This window comes from Echeneis naucrates, chromosome 22 (assembly GCF_900963305.1).
Source record: "Echeneis naucrates chromosome 22, fEcheNa1.1, whole genome shotgun sequence".
In the NCBI taxonomy this organism is placed as follows: domain Eukaryota; kingdom Metazoa; phylum Chordata; class Actinopteri; order Carangiformes; family Echeneidae; genus Echeneis; species Echeneis naucrates.
The window spans coordinates 2,339,520-2,358,483 of record NC_042532.1 but is presented as its reverse complement, the minus strand read 5'-3'; the positions used below and the strand labels follow the sequence as shown (position 1 = coordinate 2,358,483).

The window sequence follows — 18,964 nt, the reverse complement described above, 5'->3', positions numbered from 1 at the left end:
CTGCTCTCCTCTCCCAATTTACAATGTCTCACAGACAGGGGCAAAATCCTTTGCTCTTTAATGGTAAATGTGTATTTTTCAGGACAAAAGGCTGATTTCCTTTTTCCCCCATTATTCTTATTTTGCAACAGGTTCCAGGATTCAAATGTCAAGTGCAAGAGAAGCTTTATCATTGTGGAGCCAGCAGTGTGTGACATGAAAGGGGAAAAGAGGCAAGGAAGAGCACAGCTGGTGATGACCCTCCCGTTTGCTGTACGTGGCTTTGAGTGCTGTGAAAAGAGCTCTACCCGGTGGTAAACTGGGAAAAGTGTAAAACTATGATGACCTTTACGAGTGTGTCCCACCACAGTGATGGACAGTGGCCGGTGGAGGAATCTCATTGTTTAATTAGACCATTGCTCTTGTGTTGGGAAGCTAATTACAACTAATTACCAAGGGATTACTTTGTCACCTTTCCTTTTTCCGTCATCACCGCACTGGACACAGTGGTGTTACTGAGTCCACGACCAAAATGTAACTGACTGCTCTGGTGGATTTTTAAAATCCCAGTTTACCATCATTTTTCTCTCTGATTTGTTTCTGGATTTTGTGGATCCCTTTGAAATGGAGATACAGTGGCGTTTATGGAATAAGGACTGGGCCAACTTTATCAGGCCATGGATACCTATATTGTTAGGCCTTAACCTCCAATTCTCCCGGGCCTCCAACTGTCCTGAGGAGTGCCGTTGTGATCGCACATTTATTTACTGCAACGAGAGGAGCCTGACCTCAGTGCCTCTGGGGATTGGTGAGGGTTATAAGACCCTCTACCTCCACAATAACCAAATCAATAATGCTGGGTTTCCTGTGGAGCTCCACCACGTGGCCTCTGTGGAAACTGTATATCTGTATGGAAACCAGCTGGATGAGTTCCCTATTAACCTCCCCAAAAATGTGAGGGTTCTGCATCTCCAAGAGAACAACATTCAGACTATCTCCAGAGCAGCTCTGGCTCAGCTTCTTTGGCTGGAGGAGCTGCATTTGGATGATAACTCAATTTCTACAGTTGGGGTGGAGGAGGGGGCCTTCCGTGAGGCAGTGAGCCTGAAGATGCTCTTCCTTACCAAAAACCATCTAAGCAGTGTGCCTATCGGTCTTCCAGATGATCTGAAAGAGTTAAGACTGGATGAGAACCGGATTGCGGTTATTGCAGAGGAAGCATTTAGGAATGTGACCAGGCTAGAGCGCCTCCTGTTGGATGGAAACCTGTTAACAGATGAAGGAATTGCACCTGGGACATTTCAGGACCTGGTCACTTTGAGGGAGCTGTCTTTGGCCCGCAACTCACTCACATATCCGCCCCCATTTCTCCCAGGGTATGTGCTCATCAAGTTAAACTTTCAGGAAAACCAGATAAACCACATTCCTGTCAAAGCATTCACAGGGCTGCACAAGCTGGAGAGGCTAGATATTTCCAACAACCAGCTACATTCATTAACCCGAGGTGTCTTTGATAGCCTCGTTAGTCTCCGACAGCTCACTGTTCGAAACAACTTGTGGGTGTGCGACTGCAGCATCAAGTGGGTGGTGTCATGGCTCAAATCCCTGCCAGCCTCTCTCAACGTGCGTGGCTTCATGTGCCATAAACCCGAAAAGTTCCGGGGCATGGTAATCAGGGAATTGGGTTCTGAGCTGGTTCAGTGCCTGCAGAGCACAACGATGGCACCCCTGCTCACCTCCAATGCTGACTTTGCTTTGATCCCATCCCTGTCATCTTCCACAGACTCCTCTTTTGTCACTCATGTTCCCTCCTCCAGGCAACTCCTCCCCACATTCCCTACTCTTTACCCCATTTATACAACCAGAGAGGGGGGTTTGAGGACTAAGCAACCTCTGGATCCCCGGAGAGAGTCTGTGCAGGTCACGTTTGCAATATTGAATGGCTCCGCCATCCACGTTAGCTGGGTGGCCGCCTTTCCAGTCACTGCCTACAAGGTGACCTGGGCCAGAATGGGCCCCAGTCTGACAGGTGACACTGTCAGGGAAAGGATAGTGGGTGGAGATCACCGGGGGATCCGACTGGCTAACCTTCAGCCAAAGTCCACCTACCGTATCTGTGTAATTCCTTTGGACGCATTTAATAATTACCGGCCCAAAGATGACACTGTGTGCACTGAGGCTATGACCACTCCGGCCTTGTTCAGTGCTGACAATAACAAAAGGCCATCAGGGCCTGAGCAGGCCACACAACAAGAGCCCAGCTCGCCTTTCTTGCTGGCCGGGCTGATCGGTGGGGCTGCGATCGTGGTGCTGGTCCTGCTCCTTAGCATTTTCTGCTGGCACATGCACAAGAAGAGCCGCTCCAAGTCTTCCACCAAGTGGAAATATAACCGGGGCCGGAGAAAAGATGACTACTGTGAGGCAGGCACCAAGAAGGATAACTCTATCCTGGAAATGACTGAGACCAGCTTCCAGATAGTCTCGCTCAACAATGAGCAGCTCCTCAAGGGAGATTTCCGCATTCAGCCTATTTACACCCCTAATGGGGGAATCGGCTTCAGAGACTGCCCCCTGGGGAACAACAGCGCAGTCTACTGCAAGAACAGTGTTCAAGAGGCAGACTTGTGTCACACGTGATGTTTTTTTTGGAAAAGCATCAGGACCCTTTATATTGACAACTATCCATACTTTACTGGACACTGTACAGTGTTAATATTATTTGAAACCCCTGTGTCTTCAAGAAATGTAATTTATACGACTGGCTGGATGAAATCTTTTATATATCAACAGTGGATTTATAAGTTATTGGTTTCTGAGTTCTGTGCACACAGACATGTACAATCAAGATTCATTTAAATTGAAAGTATCAATCAAGGCTGTGTTTCATCTGGATTTTCAATAGGAACAAATTATTTTGATGTTACCATAACAGATACAAGCCCCACACTGTAGTTTTCAGTGCTTTCATACAAAAGCTGAGACCAGCAAGTCAAATTGTTTAGGATAGAGGAAAAAGAGAGACACAAGAGACAAAAATCTCCACTAGAGGGCATATCTTTCTGGAAACCACAGTATGTTTTCAATATGGCTTAAACTTAACTTAATACGGATGCAGATTTTTCAATTCATAGTCCAGGAAGAAAAAAAATTGCACATATTTTTAGTGCAAATTAAATCTTCAATCTTCATTAAACATTCACAGGAAGTGACAAAAAGGAATGGAGTCATATTTTTGTAAGTAATAACTGCATTTGATGGTGAGTATCTGAGCAACCAGCAAAAAACACATCTGCAACCTGTTATGTTCCATCAATGAAGAACTCTAACTTTTCTTCAGCAAAAATAAGGTTATATATACATATGAATATGAATATATGTGTGCCTTGAAGTTATCAGCTTACAATGTCTTTTGAATCCATGTTTTTTTGCACAGATGGTGTATTGTAAATACATTCAATTTCACTGTTGTTGAGGAAACCTCTTTCTCTTAATTATTTATTATATACACATTTAATTAAAAACATATCCACAAAAATAAACTCATCCCTCATGATCTGTCAAAGAGAGGCTGCGCTTGACCCACTGCCGAACAGCTAATAGCTCACAGCGAGAGATAAAGCAACAGTTTCAACTACAGCACAGTAGGTTAAGGATTTAATCGGGGCACTTGATTATGAAATTATCTGTCACTGTTCAGAAACATCACGGTGAGTCTCTAAAGCTCCAAGCAGAGATTAAATTAACGCTCCAGGTAAAAAAAAAAACAAAACAAACCAAAACATGGTTTAAACTTATTTTGACTTATGATCAAGCGAGAAAAAGTCATCAGTGAGATCAGTGAGACCAAACTGCTACCAATCAGAGGTGGACAATGTGGAATTCCAATAATTTTGACATGTGTTGACATGTGATATGTGATATCAGTTGGAATGGCGATTTTTATGTTGTTGGAAAAAATATAAAAATGATTCTGAAGCATATATTTTGACGGCTGGAGAAGTTCTGTCACACATCAAATTTTAAACAAGATGCTGACACATACTGTATGACCTTTATCCAAGAAGCAGGTTTCTGTTATTACGCTTTCTATAAAATTTTGAAGGAACACTGCATGTTTTTAGTCCATCCTGCAAATACAAGACCATGTCTTCATGAGAGAGTTGTTTCAATGGCATGTTTACAATGAGAATATTGCAAGGACACAGTCTTGAGCTACAAACCAAATCCCTGCCCTGTGACATTTTTTTTTTCTGTGAAAAGAGAATGTAAAAAAACATCTTTCAAACAGAAATCATAATTTTAGATGGAAATATTAACAGAATAAAAATCAGATTTTTTTGTTTTTCTCATTGTAGAATCCTAATATACACTCTGCATATATCCATGGATGGATGAATGGTGCAAGTATACAAGTAATAAGTAGAATGTGGCAACAGTTTAAAAGTAAAAAGAAAACATTTGGGTCAAAAAAGTGCGAAAGTGTTACTTCTACTTGTTCAAGTTTTGAGGGATTTGATATTTGAATTAGCACCGATGTGGAGGTGAACATAATTTCCAATATGGTGGTAATTTATATCACAACAATGAAACTAAGAGAGTTATCATATCACTCTCTTCTGTCATTGGCAGGAGGATAATCATTTGAAGGCCTTTTAGTCTCCTTCACATTAAAAACCTAAACTCCACATCTTTGACTGTAAGAAAAGAATTCTCATTATTTCTCTTTTAATCCCTTTTTAATCAGAGTCGAAAATGCATCTTTAAAAAGATGGAAAAGTATAGTGCGTGTTGTCATTCTTTTTTCAATGAGCTTCAGAGACAAAAGGATCCTTCTCCTTCACCTTCTATAATCCCACTGAGGGCAACTGGTATATGCCTCTAATATATCTCAGTAGATACATAGGAATGAACATGAGACAGCAAAGTGACTGCAGGAGTGTGGAAGCTTCCCAAGAAAAGCACATTTTTGGATTTTTTGTTAACTTTGAGAAGAAAATTGTGACTTATTACAGTTTGGGCCATATTACTGTGGCTATTATCAGTAATGAGAACACTGTGTTCAGCACAACACATGAGCAGTCACACAATCAGACAACAAAAGGTAGATTCCCCAGAAAGTAAAGTAAAAATATTACCAAAATGAGTGCACACAGATAAGCTGTGGTTTCTGCTGGTTTTTGTTCAAAGACTATAAGAGTTTGTCTTAATATCACATACATATGCTGAATATAGAAACACACTTTAAGCTCATTGTAATCAGTCAATGTGTCCATAGTGGCTTAAAATCTGTAAATCCCTTCGGACACTCCTGAGTTCTTGTTTTTGCCAAATGTTTAAAATTCCTGCTGGAACAGATTTGAAGATTCAAGAATGAGATTTAGACAAATTAAGTGTATCTATGTACTGGCAGTTGTAGGGACTTTTCGGGATCAACGGAAACTGCAGATGTGACCTGCCAAGGAAATTCAGCAGGACCAGCTGTCAGACTACCACAATGTCACCCTTTGCTTTTTGAGTTGACATTTTGAAGCCAGTTTGTAATTTGTCTGTCAAACATCTTGTTTTTTGAAACCAAAAGAAGCCGTTTATGGAGGAAAGGCGGGGCCCAAGAAGAGGACTGGATCTGACCTGCTCTGTGCTCCATCTTAATTGGATGATTCAGTCTTTCAATCAACCCTATTGCAAATCAAATCAAATGAGATTTATTTGTATAGCTCCAAATCATAACAAAGTTACATCAAGGCACATCAGTTACATCAGTCCTGCTTTATGGTTCATTTTCCACTATATGGGACCATCGTTTCAAAAATGGACAAGTGAGAAGTAGGGACATTTTCCCATATTCTTCAATACAATCTGGCTTATTTTCATAGCCAGTGGAGCTGCTACACAAGCTAATCATTCATGTGCCATAATGATGATTACCATTAGATAGAAACTCTCTTTGTCCCCATGTAATGTTCCTATACTATAACAACTTCACTGGACTCACAATATGCATACTACCTAGCATGCATTGTTGGGTTGCAGTTGACATAAGATTCTTTTTTCGTGTTTTTTTCTTTCTTTTTTTATGACTACTCAAGATGAATTTTGATCAGTCAAGCCACACTGCCTGAGCTTTAGTTCAGCTTTATGCTAACCTCAGGTGACCTCAGCCTCAATGGAGCCAGGGAGTGATACATTCATTGACTGCAGGGAGAGAGGAGAAATTATCAAGGAAAAAAAATTAATAAATAAAATCAAACTAGGTGTATTTCACTGTTCAAAGACTGTATAAGCCCATTTTCAAGCATTATAGTCCATCTTTCGTTATAAAGATTTGCAGCATCTCTTGCTCTTAGGTGAGGTGAATATTTACTTAATTTTGAAGAAATGCCCCACAGCTTGAGGAAGTCCATATGGACATTATTCATTGATTTTTTTTTTATAAAGCAACTGATTAATCAAGTGAAGGAAATTAATAATAATTGGGAATTAAAATAATTGCTGGTTGCAGTACCATTCAGTGTTGTTGAATCTGTCACAAAGTGCACAGTGCATGCTCAGAGTTGTACATAAATCCTGATCGATCATTAGCAGGTGCTAAATTGCCTCTCTGCCATCAGGTCCATGGCTGCCTGAGGTCAAAAGTAACCATAACCTGTAAATAATAAGAGATGGTTGTAAATGTCTTGTTTTACGATCAGTCCATCAGAGCAGAGAAAAGGTTATGTCAGATTCAGATGCTTTGATTTCCCTCAGACTAATGTGATCAATAGAAATAAGACAGCTGAAAGGATTAATCTCCATCCGTACAAAACACAACCAAAATTGTCCAGGCAGCCGGGTGTTTGTCCAGCAGCTTGGTGGTTCATGAATGAACTATGTTGTGGTCTGGTTCTCCCGAGCAGGAGAAACAAGCTCATTTAAACCTCCAGGTTTGTTGCTGTATCTCGAGAATGTTGGTTTAATTACCTGGCAATTATTTCTTAACTGTCTCATTTCAGTTTGTTTATTTACAAACTGGGCACATTTAAGATGTACAATATATACAAAAAGATGTTTTACTGTATTTAAATCTGAAGAAACATAATAAAAAATAAAATGATAAAAAACTGCCACCTGCTCATTGTTTCTAATATTGTGAAAAAAGCAGAAAAAAATATTTTGAGAACACTTAAATGTCACTTTTCTTTTGTAATGGTAGGAGATTAATGGCCATCATGCAGTGTGCACCACTTCTTAGTGTAGGGTGGTTGGGCTGGATTCATATCAGTGTTACTGCAATAAGCAGCTACTATTCACCTCAGCATTATTGCAGATGATATTTATCAGTGCACAGCATCACTGAGGTTTAAATGTCTAAAATGAGATGTTCAAGTCATTCGATAATAAATCAGGACGAGGCTCTATATTAATACAGTGAAAGTGTCATGTTTCTTATTGATATAAACAAATCAAAAAACAAGGAAAATATGGATAATAAAGGTCACCCTGAAAAGCCCAACTGAATGGAAATATATGGTTAATTCCAGGTATTTTGAAGATGCATTTTTGATGTCCACGGATGTGAATATAGGAAAATTTCTCATCCCTACCATCTGTCAATTATGAAATGAATACAGGAGAAAGTACATTAATTTCTGGGATATTGCAAAAACTTAAATTGATATATACATACCATTGTGTACCATGATTGCTTTCATTGCTAACAAATTTATGTTTATGACTTGGGTATTTAGAGGGTTATACATGTCCTCTGACGGATATACGATCAATTAGAGAAACTCAGAGCTCCAGGCAGCAAATTTGTGCCCTCTGAAATACCATTTAGAAGTATACAAAGGAGAGCATAATCACTCCTGGCCTCCTGGAGGTCTTTAGAAATATTAGCAGAGTGGCCCTGGGGATGTAGGAAAGTCATTGCTTTGACCATCTGTGGCCAAATATCTGAAATTATCAGCTGTGATATTTTGTCACTGGCATTAATGATCAATGTAACATGAATCCTGAAGCCGTTATTTTGTCTGCTCTTCATTAAGTGCAATTGTGAAAGTGACATTTTTGGTTATAGTAGGTAGATAAAGTTGCTTTTGCTTTTTGGGAAAATGCACAAGCAGGAGACTAATTGTTTTCCTTTGAAAACAATCAAACAATCAGCGGGTGTTGGAAAAAGTACCAAAGAGCTCCTTGGCTAAAGACATGAACAAGAAATCTCTATCAGTCCGCATGTAGTCAAGCAAATGATAAGCCATAATTTAGGTCTATACATAGGTACTGAGATGACTCCAAATACACAACGCAGAGTGATCAGTGACATACCAGAGTAACAGCTAAGGGCTTTAAAGGGTTCTTCTGAGCTGGTTCATATCTCTGTTTATGATCTGTTTGCTTACATAAAAACATGATCACCATACAAACTTAAAAGATGCTTTGTGGCTTCGTGTTCATCCCTAACCTGCTGTTTGTCCTCAGGGAAGGTGGAGGGCTAGGTTCTACGTAAGTTCTTTAATATAGAATGATCTCAGTTACAGCTACAGGGAGCACCTATTTAATGATGGTGCTGCCAACAAACGTTTGGCCACTTACTAAATTCAAGGGTTCACTTTTAGCACCGGCAATGTTAATGATTACAATTATTTATGTGTTATTAGTCAAAGCACATTGTTTTTGTCTATAGTTGCAACTTTGATGAAGATCACATCACATTTAATGACTAATTAATGCAGAAACCCAACTCAGGCCAAAGGGTTCCCTTACTTTCCCAAATGTAAGGATTTGGTTCCAATAAAGTTGTAAGTTGTTTTAAACCAACAGCAATAATAGAGGCTAAATCAAGTGTCTTTTCCTCTTTAATTCAAAGCAGAGAGATAGAACAGCCCCTTGATTCCCACAATTGTTAGGCTTCCATTTCTTCTGGTCATTACTCTGGTCAGCTGGCATTAAATTGCATTATAGGATTGCTAACAGTGTCCACTGCCCCTTCACAAGTACACAAATCTGCCCCACAACCCTCCACACACACACAAATATTGATCTCTTGAGCTCCACAGGATTATGAAAAATGGCTTAATGACACTTCACCTGAGACAGACCGCCTTTCTCCAATGCTTTGCTGGTGAGCTGCATCCACTGAAGTTTTACAAACAGTGAAAGCATCTCTTGTGAAGTGACAGATGACTTGTAAAATTAACATTCAGCAAGAGAACTTCATGATAACGGTTTTGCATGATGAATGCTGAGCTCATTTTTCCCACCATTTCTCTATCACCTATCTATGTTGTGAGACATGAAAATTTTTCTGATGCATTTCATTAAGCCTTTGAGCATTTGGATTCTGATGATCGTTTCTTCTCCTGCTTTTATTCATCAGGTCAAAGTAGGATTCACACACCTGACATCACTTTGATATATCCCACATGGCCTCCATGCTTCAGCATATTAAGTCAAAGAATTTTTCAGAAGCAAAGGGAGATCTGCATGCTTAACACTGGCGGCCGAGAAGTTTTATATGAGTGCAGTTCACTGGAATAGGCAGAAAATAGGTTAAAGTCAAGCCTTGCTTCCCCATTAACATTCACAGAAAAAGCTAGCAAAAGAGACTTTGTGTGTTGCAGACATGAAGATCCAGGCTGAAAAAATAAGAAATTAAATGAAATAAAAATTTTGAATTCCTTCAAAAGGTACTGTATGGACCATCTGCTGTGGATAACCAGTGTTCCTGGCGCACAGGTGGCCAAAGAGGCAGGGCAGCACAGGTCTGATGGAGTACAAAGGCTTCATCGTCAACTTCAAGGGCAGAATGGCAACAGACGCACCTTTGAGGAACAGATGCATGAATTGGTGCTAAAGAAAACTCCACTCCACTTTTAAATGATCAAATACATAACTCCAATGCCCCAGAGCCTGTGAGCAGTTGCACTGTGTTTCTTTACTCAGAAACTGAATGAACCAGACAAACTTTTACAGATGATGCACATCTAGTGGCTGCCAGTAAAAAAGTACATTTGCTGAGGTACTGTACTGAAATACAGTTTTTGAGGATCTGTATTCTTTGTGAAGGATTTTCTTTTTTTACTTTGTACTTTTACTCCACTGTATTTGAAAGGCAAATATTGTACTTTTGACTTGACTTCACTACATTTTTATGAAGTACTCGTTACATTTGCATTAGAGAATTCCATATACTCTGTTGATGCGCACTCGTGTTCAAGTGGTGTAACTGTCCCTTGCGCATGCGCCATTCAGTTTGGGCGTCAACATTGCAGGCAATACTCAAGCAGGAGAGGAAAGATTATATGCTGCAAATGTGCAGCACACGTTATGGCTTCGGAAAGTAAACAAATACCTTTTATTGGAGAAATAAAATTAAGGAAAAATCTATTTTCAGTTCTTCTGACCGATTTTTTTCTTTTTTTTAAGAGATTAGATGTTACTCACCAACCTTCTTCTATGGAATCACCCAGAGATGCAGATGGATGCTGCCGCCAGTCTGGGGAGTGCTATGTCTGCATATTTTCATGTGTTGAAGTGACAGCTTTATGCATCACCCTCATCAGGGCTACACTTACATTTTATCAGAAAGGAAAACTACATTTTTAAATTGTGCAAATACTTGTGTAATGTTGATGTGTGACAGCTGAAGGTGACTCTGTTTTGTGGTAATAGGAAGCTGTCATGCCACACTGGAGGAAAAACAATGTAGCAGTGGTTAATGTAAATTAAAAAAAAAAAAAAAAACATGCTGCACAGCTATATCCAGAGAGATGTCTCTGTCATGGATGTTGAGGGAAAATTTGTATTTACATACAATGCAGCACAAGAAATCTAGAAATGGTTAAGTGCTCTTCAGCTCCAATAGATTAACCCGGTGCCTAAACTTGCATTGCTTCCCCATTAAAACTCCTCACCAACTCACAGATCTTGCCATTTTGTGCCTAAAATTACCCCAGCTAGACCATGGTAATTCTGTCTTTTCTATTGGCCGAAGATCACAATAAATCAACTGTAATTAGTCTAGAACTCTGATGCCCCCGAGGCCAAATACAAAGTGTTTTAACTCTACTTTTAGTAGTAAAGCCAGGCTGTAGTGTGAGCCAGGCTCTAACTAGAGCCATACAGGACTCTCCAGCTTGTTTACATTAGAAAACTCTTGGTTAATAACCTTTTTTTAATTTGATTTTATTATTATTAAAGGGCCCACCTGGAACTCTCAAATGATCTACCTTGAAGTGTCCATGACAGGCACCACCCTGAAATCCCTATCAGAGGTTTAACAGAACCAGAAACCAGAACCTTTTCACCAATCAAAGGTGTCATGCAAAATTCTCCAAGGGTTCCACTGACAATCTTATAAATGTTTTTGTTATGATATTCTGCCAAAAACTGTTTTTGTTTCAAGGATGTTACAACATGGGGGCCTCTAAAAATAACTTTTTTTGGGCTTCACCTAAAGTCAATAATCTTGGCATCTACAAAAAATTTAAATCAGACAAAAAAAGTTGGTTCATGATGATTATTTATAATATTGCATTTGCACATGCTGATACAGAGAAAACAGTTTGAAGCTAGATTCCCAAAGTGCTGAGTCATGACTTTTAAAGAGGGGGAATTAGCAGCAAAAGTTGCATTGGTCTTGCTGGGAGTGGGTCAAAAGTTGGGCTTGAAAACAGCACTCATGTAGTACATCTTGCCTGAGTGTTAGAAATCTGCATGTGAATAAAGCCAAAGCTCTTATTCTGCTATGGATGGGTTTTTATCTGCAGGCAGAGGGGAAGACAGATTGCGAGAAATAAAAAGATGGGGTAGTATCAACAAACAGAAGGGAGGAAATTCAGAGGATGAGGTAGAGGTGCATCTGTGTGGGCTCAACAGCATGATAGTACACAAGCTAGGTGCATGTAGTTTTAAACAATGCTATCATAGCAGAGGCTGCAGCACCAAATGAAGTAGTGAGGCATATGCAAAATAAATAATTCATGTTCCAATTAGTATTTTCAAGTAGATTGAAAACTCTGGGTCAGCTTCTGCACTAAAGGGCTCCACTGGTACATAATCATATAAAAGGAAGGGAACCCCACAAAATATTCACATTGGTTTATTGAAATGATATTGGAAAACCTTACAACAGACAACTTTGTTTTTTTCAACTCGTCTCACGACTAAATTACATATTGATCACACAATGTAATGGCTGCACAATCACTGTACCATCAGTGATTGGTTCTTTGTAAGCTTTGCTTTTAATATGCAGACCTTTGCATATTGAAAGCAAAGGAAGCAAGGAAACTAAAAGCTTAAGTTTACAACTGCCATAGTGCAGAGAGGGATAGCACAACAGAAATTGCTATTTCCTTGTTGTTGTTGTTTTGTTTTTGTTTTTTTTTTGTTTTTTTCATAAATCCCATGTAACTAGAATCTGACCAACTTCAGCTAGTTGAATATATCACTCAGTAAGACTCTATTTAGTGTAACAGGCACTGATTTTTTTCTTATTTTACTAAAAACAAACCAGACCAGGACAACCAAAGAAATCTTCAACACAGAAAGTTTCACAAATCAGCTCCAAAGCCTCTCATGCTCTGAATATCTTGTTGTCCATGTTTCTCTATCTTTATTTTTTCACTACAACAAAATCAGTGCAACTTTTCCTCACTTTAAGTTCAGAAATATACTGGATTGATCCCAAAGAGTATGGCTATGCAAGCAGCTGTCAACTAGGCTATTTCATAGGAAGAGGAGCATCCATTGTAGAGACATATTATCAATGGTGGAGGATGAGAATCCATGGGTAAACAGACGTAAAGCAACAATGCTCTAATCAAAAGATCAGAAAGACTCAAATGTTAACTAAATGTGTTCATGAGTGCAGCAACAGATGTTTATGTCAAACATTGACAAATCTTGACTTGTTAAAAAAAAAATATTCTCTTGAGGAAAAAATAATTGTTGTCTGATGTCTGATGTCTGATGTCTGATTTTTTGATGTACGTGTGCTTCTGTGGACTAAATTGGGTGAATACAAACAGATCTCTCACAACTGAGATCAGTTTTAATTCAATTGCAGCCCTCACAGCTTATTCTGGCTTTGGATAGTGGCCCTAATGTGATTCTACATCTGTCAGCCAGAAATAAATGATTCATAATTCTGTGACAATATGAACATAAACATTTGTCTGGTGTGAATAATTTTCACCAGTATTTAGCAAAGCACAGTGCTAGGCAGCAGAAGTACTCAGACGCAGAGGTTTGCATGACACTGGCTTTTATTCATGACAGCAATGATCTCAGAACCGAGTGATAAACCAATAGGGCTATGAAACATTAACTTTATGGGGATGTCACTAGATTCTAAAATCAGCTAGAGAACAAAAATTCTACACTAGAGGAACCAAAAGGGGAAAACAAAAAACACTCCGTAGGGAGGAAAAACCCTGACTAATAAAACAAAAGAAAACTCACTCACGCTACTAAGTGGAGGATCAAAAGGTAATTCTACAAAACGTTACTGAAACTCAAAATCAATCAGCTCTTATCGAGGAAAACACAAAAGCTATGAACATTAATCTAGCCAAAAAGAATCTACAAACAAAAAGTCACTCATACAGAGGATACACAAAAGGCTTTGGAAAAAGAGCTAAACTAAGGTACGGAAATTACAAACAAAAATTCACTCAATCAAGGACCAAAAGCTTACACAAAGAATTGAGGACTGTGGCATGGACGTAGCACTGGTGTGGGACATTAATTAACAACATACTGGCACAAGACAAGGGGAAACCAGACTATTTAAGATGTGGTGGGAATGGGGAACAGGTGGAAACAATGGTAATCAGGGAGACACAGGATACATGAGGAAGGGCAAGTGTTCTGAAACGAGAGGAGAGTTAGGAATTTCAAAATAAAACCAAGACGAGACGACCTCACCAAGGTGTGACAGGACCTTGTGAACTAAGCTCTGAATAAGCAAAAAATAAAACTGCAGCACTTACTGCAACAGCATAAGTGTCTTCACTGAAATTGTTACAGCTAATCTAATCTAATCTAGCTATCAAGGTGCTTGAAAGTAAAGTAGTATGCGCAACCACATTCATATAGCACTTTTTTTTCTAAACATACAACTGCCATTCACACGCTTTTATGGAGGCAATTTGTGGTTCTGTTTCCTGTCCAAGGACCCTTCAAAACAAGTACTGTAGGATCTGGGGCTCAAACCACTGGACAACTCATTCTACACAAGCTGCCTCAAGTAGAGTATATACAGTGTATTTCAGGCTGGAATTCTAAAGAAGTGGTAAAAGAAACTGTACAATTGATCTGATCAGTGGCAGACCTACCCATTTTGGATTCAAGTGGATTTCAATCATTTTAAAATGCACTGATAGTAAAAAATTGTTTTGCTTAAATCTGTCAGAGAGAGTGAAGCAAATGCCTGGTTATCTTCATCAACAGTATAATTAAGCTGGAAGAAACGTCACCTGATGGGAAATTAGATGCTGAAGCTATGCAGCACTCTATATGCCGACAAACAAGTTTCTGACTCTTAACACTAGAAGAGCCGGAATTCCATAACTACTAGAACTGCCGTAAACGGTCATTTTGATCGCTTGATTCCAAACTCTATAATCTCTCATGAAAAATACCCAGTTAAACATGTATTCATTAATTGTGCTAAGATCTTTAAAAAAACAAAATAACACCAAGATGTATATTTTAACAAGTTTAATTATACATTTATAGCATCGTAAATCGTAATTATTGCCTTTTTTCTCGATAGAATTCAACATAACGTAGAACACGAATACAAAAATTTTAAGTATTATACATGATAGTTAAACATTTTATTTTAACATTTGTAACAAAACAGTCGTCTCTGACGTTCTTCAGCATGCCATCATGGAACACACATAAAAAGGCTCGGAGCGCATCCTCAATATTGCGCTTTGCGTGCGCTGTGGGGCTGGCTGCCTCCGGCCGAGAAGAGAGGGCAGACTGGACACAGTTGGCTCAGGGGTATGTACTGGTTCTGGAATCCCTATAACAACAACAACAACAATAATAATAATAAGAAGAACAAGAATCGGGTAATTATAATAATAATAGTAATAGTGAAAGAGTCGCGGAGAAAAAGGCAGCACAGGACATAACAGTGGAGCAGCAGGAGAAAAACACAGGACAGCGGTGCTCACCTGGCCCACGTCAGCCGAGAAGAGAACATCTGGATCCACAATATCCACTGAAAGTCGACTCCTTTTCTTCAGTATAGACCTATTTTCATGTAGGTCGCTGTCCAAGTTTAGAAGCATTTCCAAGGCCACGGCAGCTGTCATCTTTCTCTTCCTTCGCTCATTTATTTTAGACATTGTCTGGTCTCCTTACTCTAAACTTTGATATATAGAATGGTACAAATACAGATCTCTGTATAATCCGAGACCGATCGTGACTTGACAGACAGTGATAGTTGCTGAGCAACTAAAACTGCGACATAAATCGCGGGAAATATGAACTTCAATACCTTGAAATTCCGTGCGGTCAGTATGACCGCTTATGGACAAAATAGGTAAAAATTATCATATCTGCTTTGTCTTTTGTGTTATTTATATAAAAAACATTTTAATTAAAATAGAGACACTTTTAGGAAAAGGTATTCCTTATGTTGTGGAGACTTAGATCTTTTAACCAATTCTGAAGATTTGTCTTTCTTATGGGTACAAGATGGAAATCCCATGACTGCAAACCATACATTTTTTGTAAGGTTGTAGGATTCAGATTCTTATGGACAAACAAACACATGTTGACATGATTGTCAGTGGACAAGTCAAGGTACCGAGTGTGATGATCATCTGGTAACCATCAATCTTCAGTCATATTTATTCTCTTAGGGCTATGTACATCTAAACAATATGCCATGGCAGAATATTTGATGTCCAAAAATAAACTTAAGCCGATGTTTACTTTTTCAGTGGACAACATGAATTACATATAAAACCGGAGTGTGAGTCTGTAACATGAAACCAGTGCTGAGTCTCAAACCTGCATTCTATCTAATGACCATCAGAGGGAGACTACACTGGTTACACAGTGTGTTCAAGTCTAGAGGAAAATGTATCTACTTCTTGTTGGATTTATAATGAGTTTGTTGTCTCAAACTCAAATTTTAAGTTTCCACATAACATGATTATTTTAAATGATCAAATCAATCAATCAATCAGTCTCTGAAGCAGCAAATCCGTCTCCATATCAGGACCGCTCCTCTCCTTATGCCAAAGAATTGATCAGTTCATCGGGCTGCTGTTTTTCAGAACATAGTTGCAGTCAGTCTGTCCATCACCCACTTTGGCTTTCATTGACAATTTTCGTAGCAAACTTTCATTTTTTAGCAGTGATGGTATCCACCCCAGCTTCCATGACACATATATCAGAAAACATCCCAGCCATCACTGACTGTCCCTTCCAGTGACATCTGTTTTTAACACTATCTCCCATTGCTGCTTCAGGGTTGGAAGTATGATCAATTTTGTCACAACTTTTTTAGTCTTAACAGTGTTAACACATGTTTTACTGGACATGCACCCACTAATATCTTCAACAGTTCAACAATTCCAGTTCTCATCACCACCAGTAGTAACAACTATTGACAGAAGACTGAGCTAACATATGCCATGAATTTTAATAATCTCTGATCCACCTGCTCATTTAAAACATCATCTGTCAGTGACCTTAAACATGACACTGAAAGGTTAGTTCTTTTAAACAAGACATTTCTTATTAAAGACCTAATTTTAGATAATAGAACCAAATAAGTGTAGTTTTTTACTGAAATAGCTTCATATAGATGAGCCAATGAAGGCTCAAGATCAGACCCTTCCAGGAAAGATTTTGAAGGTGGAAGCAATAGAACCATCATTTACTGTGGGTGACAGTTTAAAGACCATCCAAAAGATGGGCGTTTTTTTTTATCTCACACTTTTGCATTGCATCATTTAGCAATGATTATTATTTCAGGTCATTATATCTTGTCACTGTGTGATTGACAGCCCAGAAATGGTGACCTGCCGAGGAAAACACAGAGCAGGTTGAATGTGTCTCAGCTCTGCCTTTTTCTCCACATATGGTTAAAAAAAAAAAAAAAAAGACAGCCAAATTACAAACTGTAAGCCCCAGGAATCTACTTTTATTTTTTTTGTAGTCTGCTTTAAAAAATGATAACGAAAACATACTTCACCTTTTCTGGAGTTTGAGATATCAGGACAACAGTGACATGTAGAAGATATTAAAGCTTTCAACACTAACTCACCACTTGTATTAGTTTGTCCTTGCACTAATCTTCCTCACAAGTGACTGACATGTTTCATGATGGCTATTACATGTCTGCTCACCACGGCATCCATACAGATTAGGCGTTAAGTGCTATGTGAGCACCTATCGATTCCTTCTTCTCCCTTAACATGCACACTCGTATTGACAGACTGCCCTGATAAATAGGTAATGGGATTGCATATTTTTGAATTCATTAGATGAGAAACTGACATTAGCCCTGTGAGTGGTGTGTGCTGTAGCTGATGTGCTCTCAAACAGCCCTCTGACACTCCTTTATTGTCTAATGATTACACGCGGATACCTGGGAAGGATCTTCCCAATTTATTCTATTGACAGTGAGGCAAGAGATACATAATGCCTGTCGTCATGCACCAATAGGAACATTGATTGTTTCAAATTGGTTTGCTGCAGGACCCCCTCTTACTTGCTACTGCAGGAGGCGATGTGGATCATGGACATACTGATACAAAGGCATTTTAAGCCAAAGTCTGTGAACTGTGAAATCATGTAAAAACACACTTTCTGGGCAATTGGCCCCAAATTTTCTCTTGCAAAAGTACAAACATTTCACTGCTTAGACCTAACTAACACATGTATGAATGTTTTCATTCATAGTATGTATGAACATACATGTAAACGGTAGGAAGGGGGGTTAGGGTTTCAACAGCTTCTTCCTACTTCTTTCTACTCCACTTCAGCACCATTTCAGGAAGGAGCTTTTCTTTTGCTCTAAAGGTTTGTAAATAGAGCATGTTACAACACTTATGGCCTAAAATCCCCACTTAGACCTGCAATAACGATAGGAGTAACAATAAGAGTAAAGTGAACTTTCAATGGCAATGAACAAATGAACAAAATCAAGATGCAATCAAAATATTGCAGCATGTGCATAGAAAAGGCTTTTAGCTGAATGTTTAAGTCTTTCATCTTTGTAAGGTAGTAGTTGTAGTTGTTGTAGTTTAGATGATGCAAATCATTATGAGGTGTTGTGAGGTCGGAGAAAGGGGGGTGGAGATTCCAATCCCCCACACCCCTCAAACTTCAAAGAGACTATTGCCTCCAACAAATATTTCTCAGGTCACCTTATCTGAACCTGGCATCTCAAGACCCTGCTTTCCCAAGACAACAGATAGCAGTCAGCGCTGAAAATCAGCATAAACCTGCCTAACCCCGCAGAGAGGTACCCCTTTTCTGACCCTCCACTTAGGCTGACCTAATAACATTATCAGGCAACAGACGTAAATTGCCGCTCTGGAATGCATCTATACCCACAAGGACACAAGGGTTGATATGATAAGAAATAGGATATTCTGATCAAGTAAGAGACTTCAAAAATGCCGAACTGACTTCCCTGCAAAAAGAGGACTTCGTAGCTGTTTGAATCGTTTTAATACCGTGTTAATACCGTGGTAATTTGGCAGAGATAGAACACACCGGACAATGAACTATTCCAATCATGCAGCCACTGCACCACCTGATGGTGAACCACTGGAACCAATGGCGTGTTGCCACTGTTCAGATGTAATTTTAAACTTTGGTGAATGAAAGGCATAGTTGAAATCCAAATCTTTGTGATGCCGAGGAGCTAGAGGGGGATGTATGACTGGACCAAATGCACGGTGACAACCAGACCATGCCCATAGGTCAGCCCTCCAAAAAATAGACACTATGAAATTTTGCCAGC

The 18,964-nt window shown here is 39.1% G+C and overlaps 1 protein-coding gene across 1 annotated transcript; it reads left to right on the top strand.

Annotated features, from left to right (window-relative positions):
• Nucleotides 1-603: 603 nt before the first annotated feature.
• si:dkey-87k14.1 (leucine-rich repeat transmembrane protein FLRT2) lies at nucleotides 604-2,616 on the top strand. Its single transcript, XM_029493879.1, has one exon. It carries the CDS (start codon nucleotides 604-606, stop codon nucleotides 2,614-2,616), a length of 2,013 nt encoding a protein of 670 aa, XP_029349739.1.
• The last annotated feature ends 16,348 nt before the right edge of the window (nucleotides 2,617-18,964 follow it).

Coding starts and splice junctions, on each gene's coding strand:
- si:dkey-87k14.1 (XM_029493879.1), top strand. CDS start 604: ATGGAGATACAGTGGCGTTTATGGAATAAGGACTGGGCCAACTTTATC.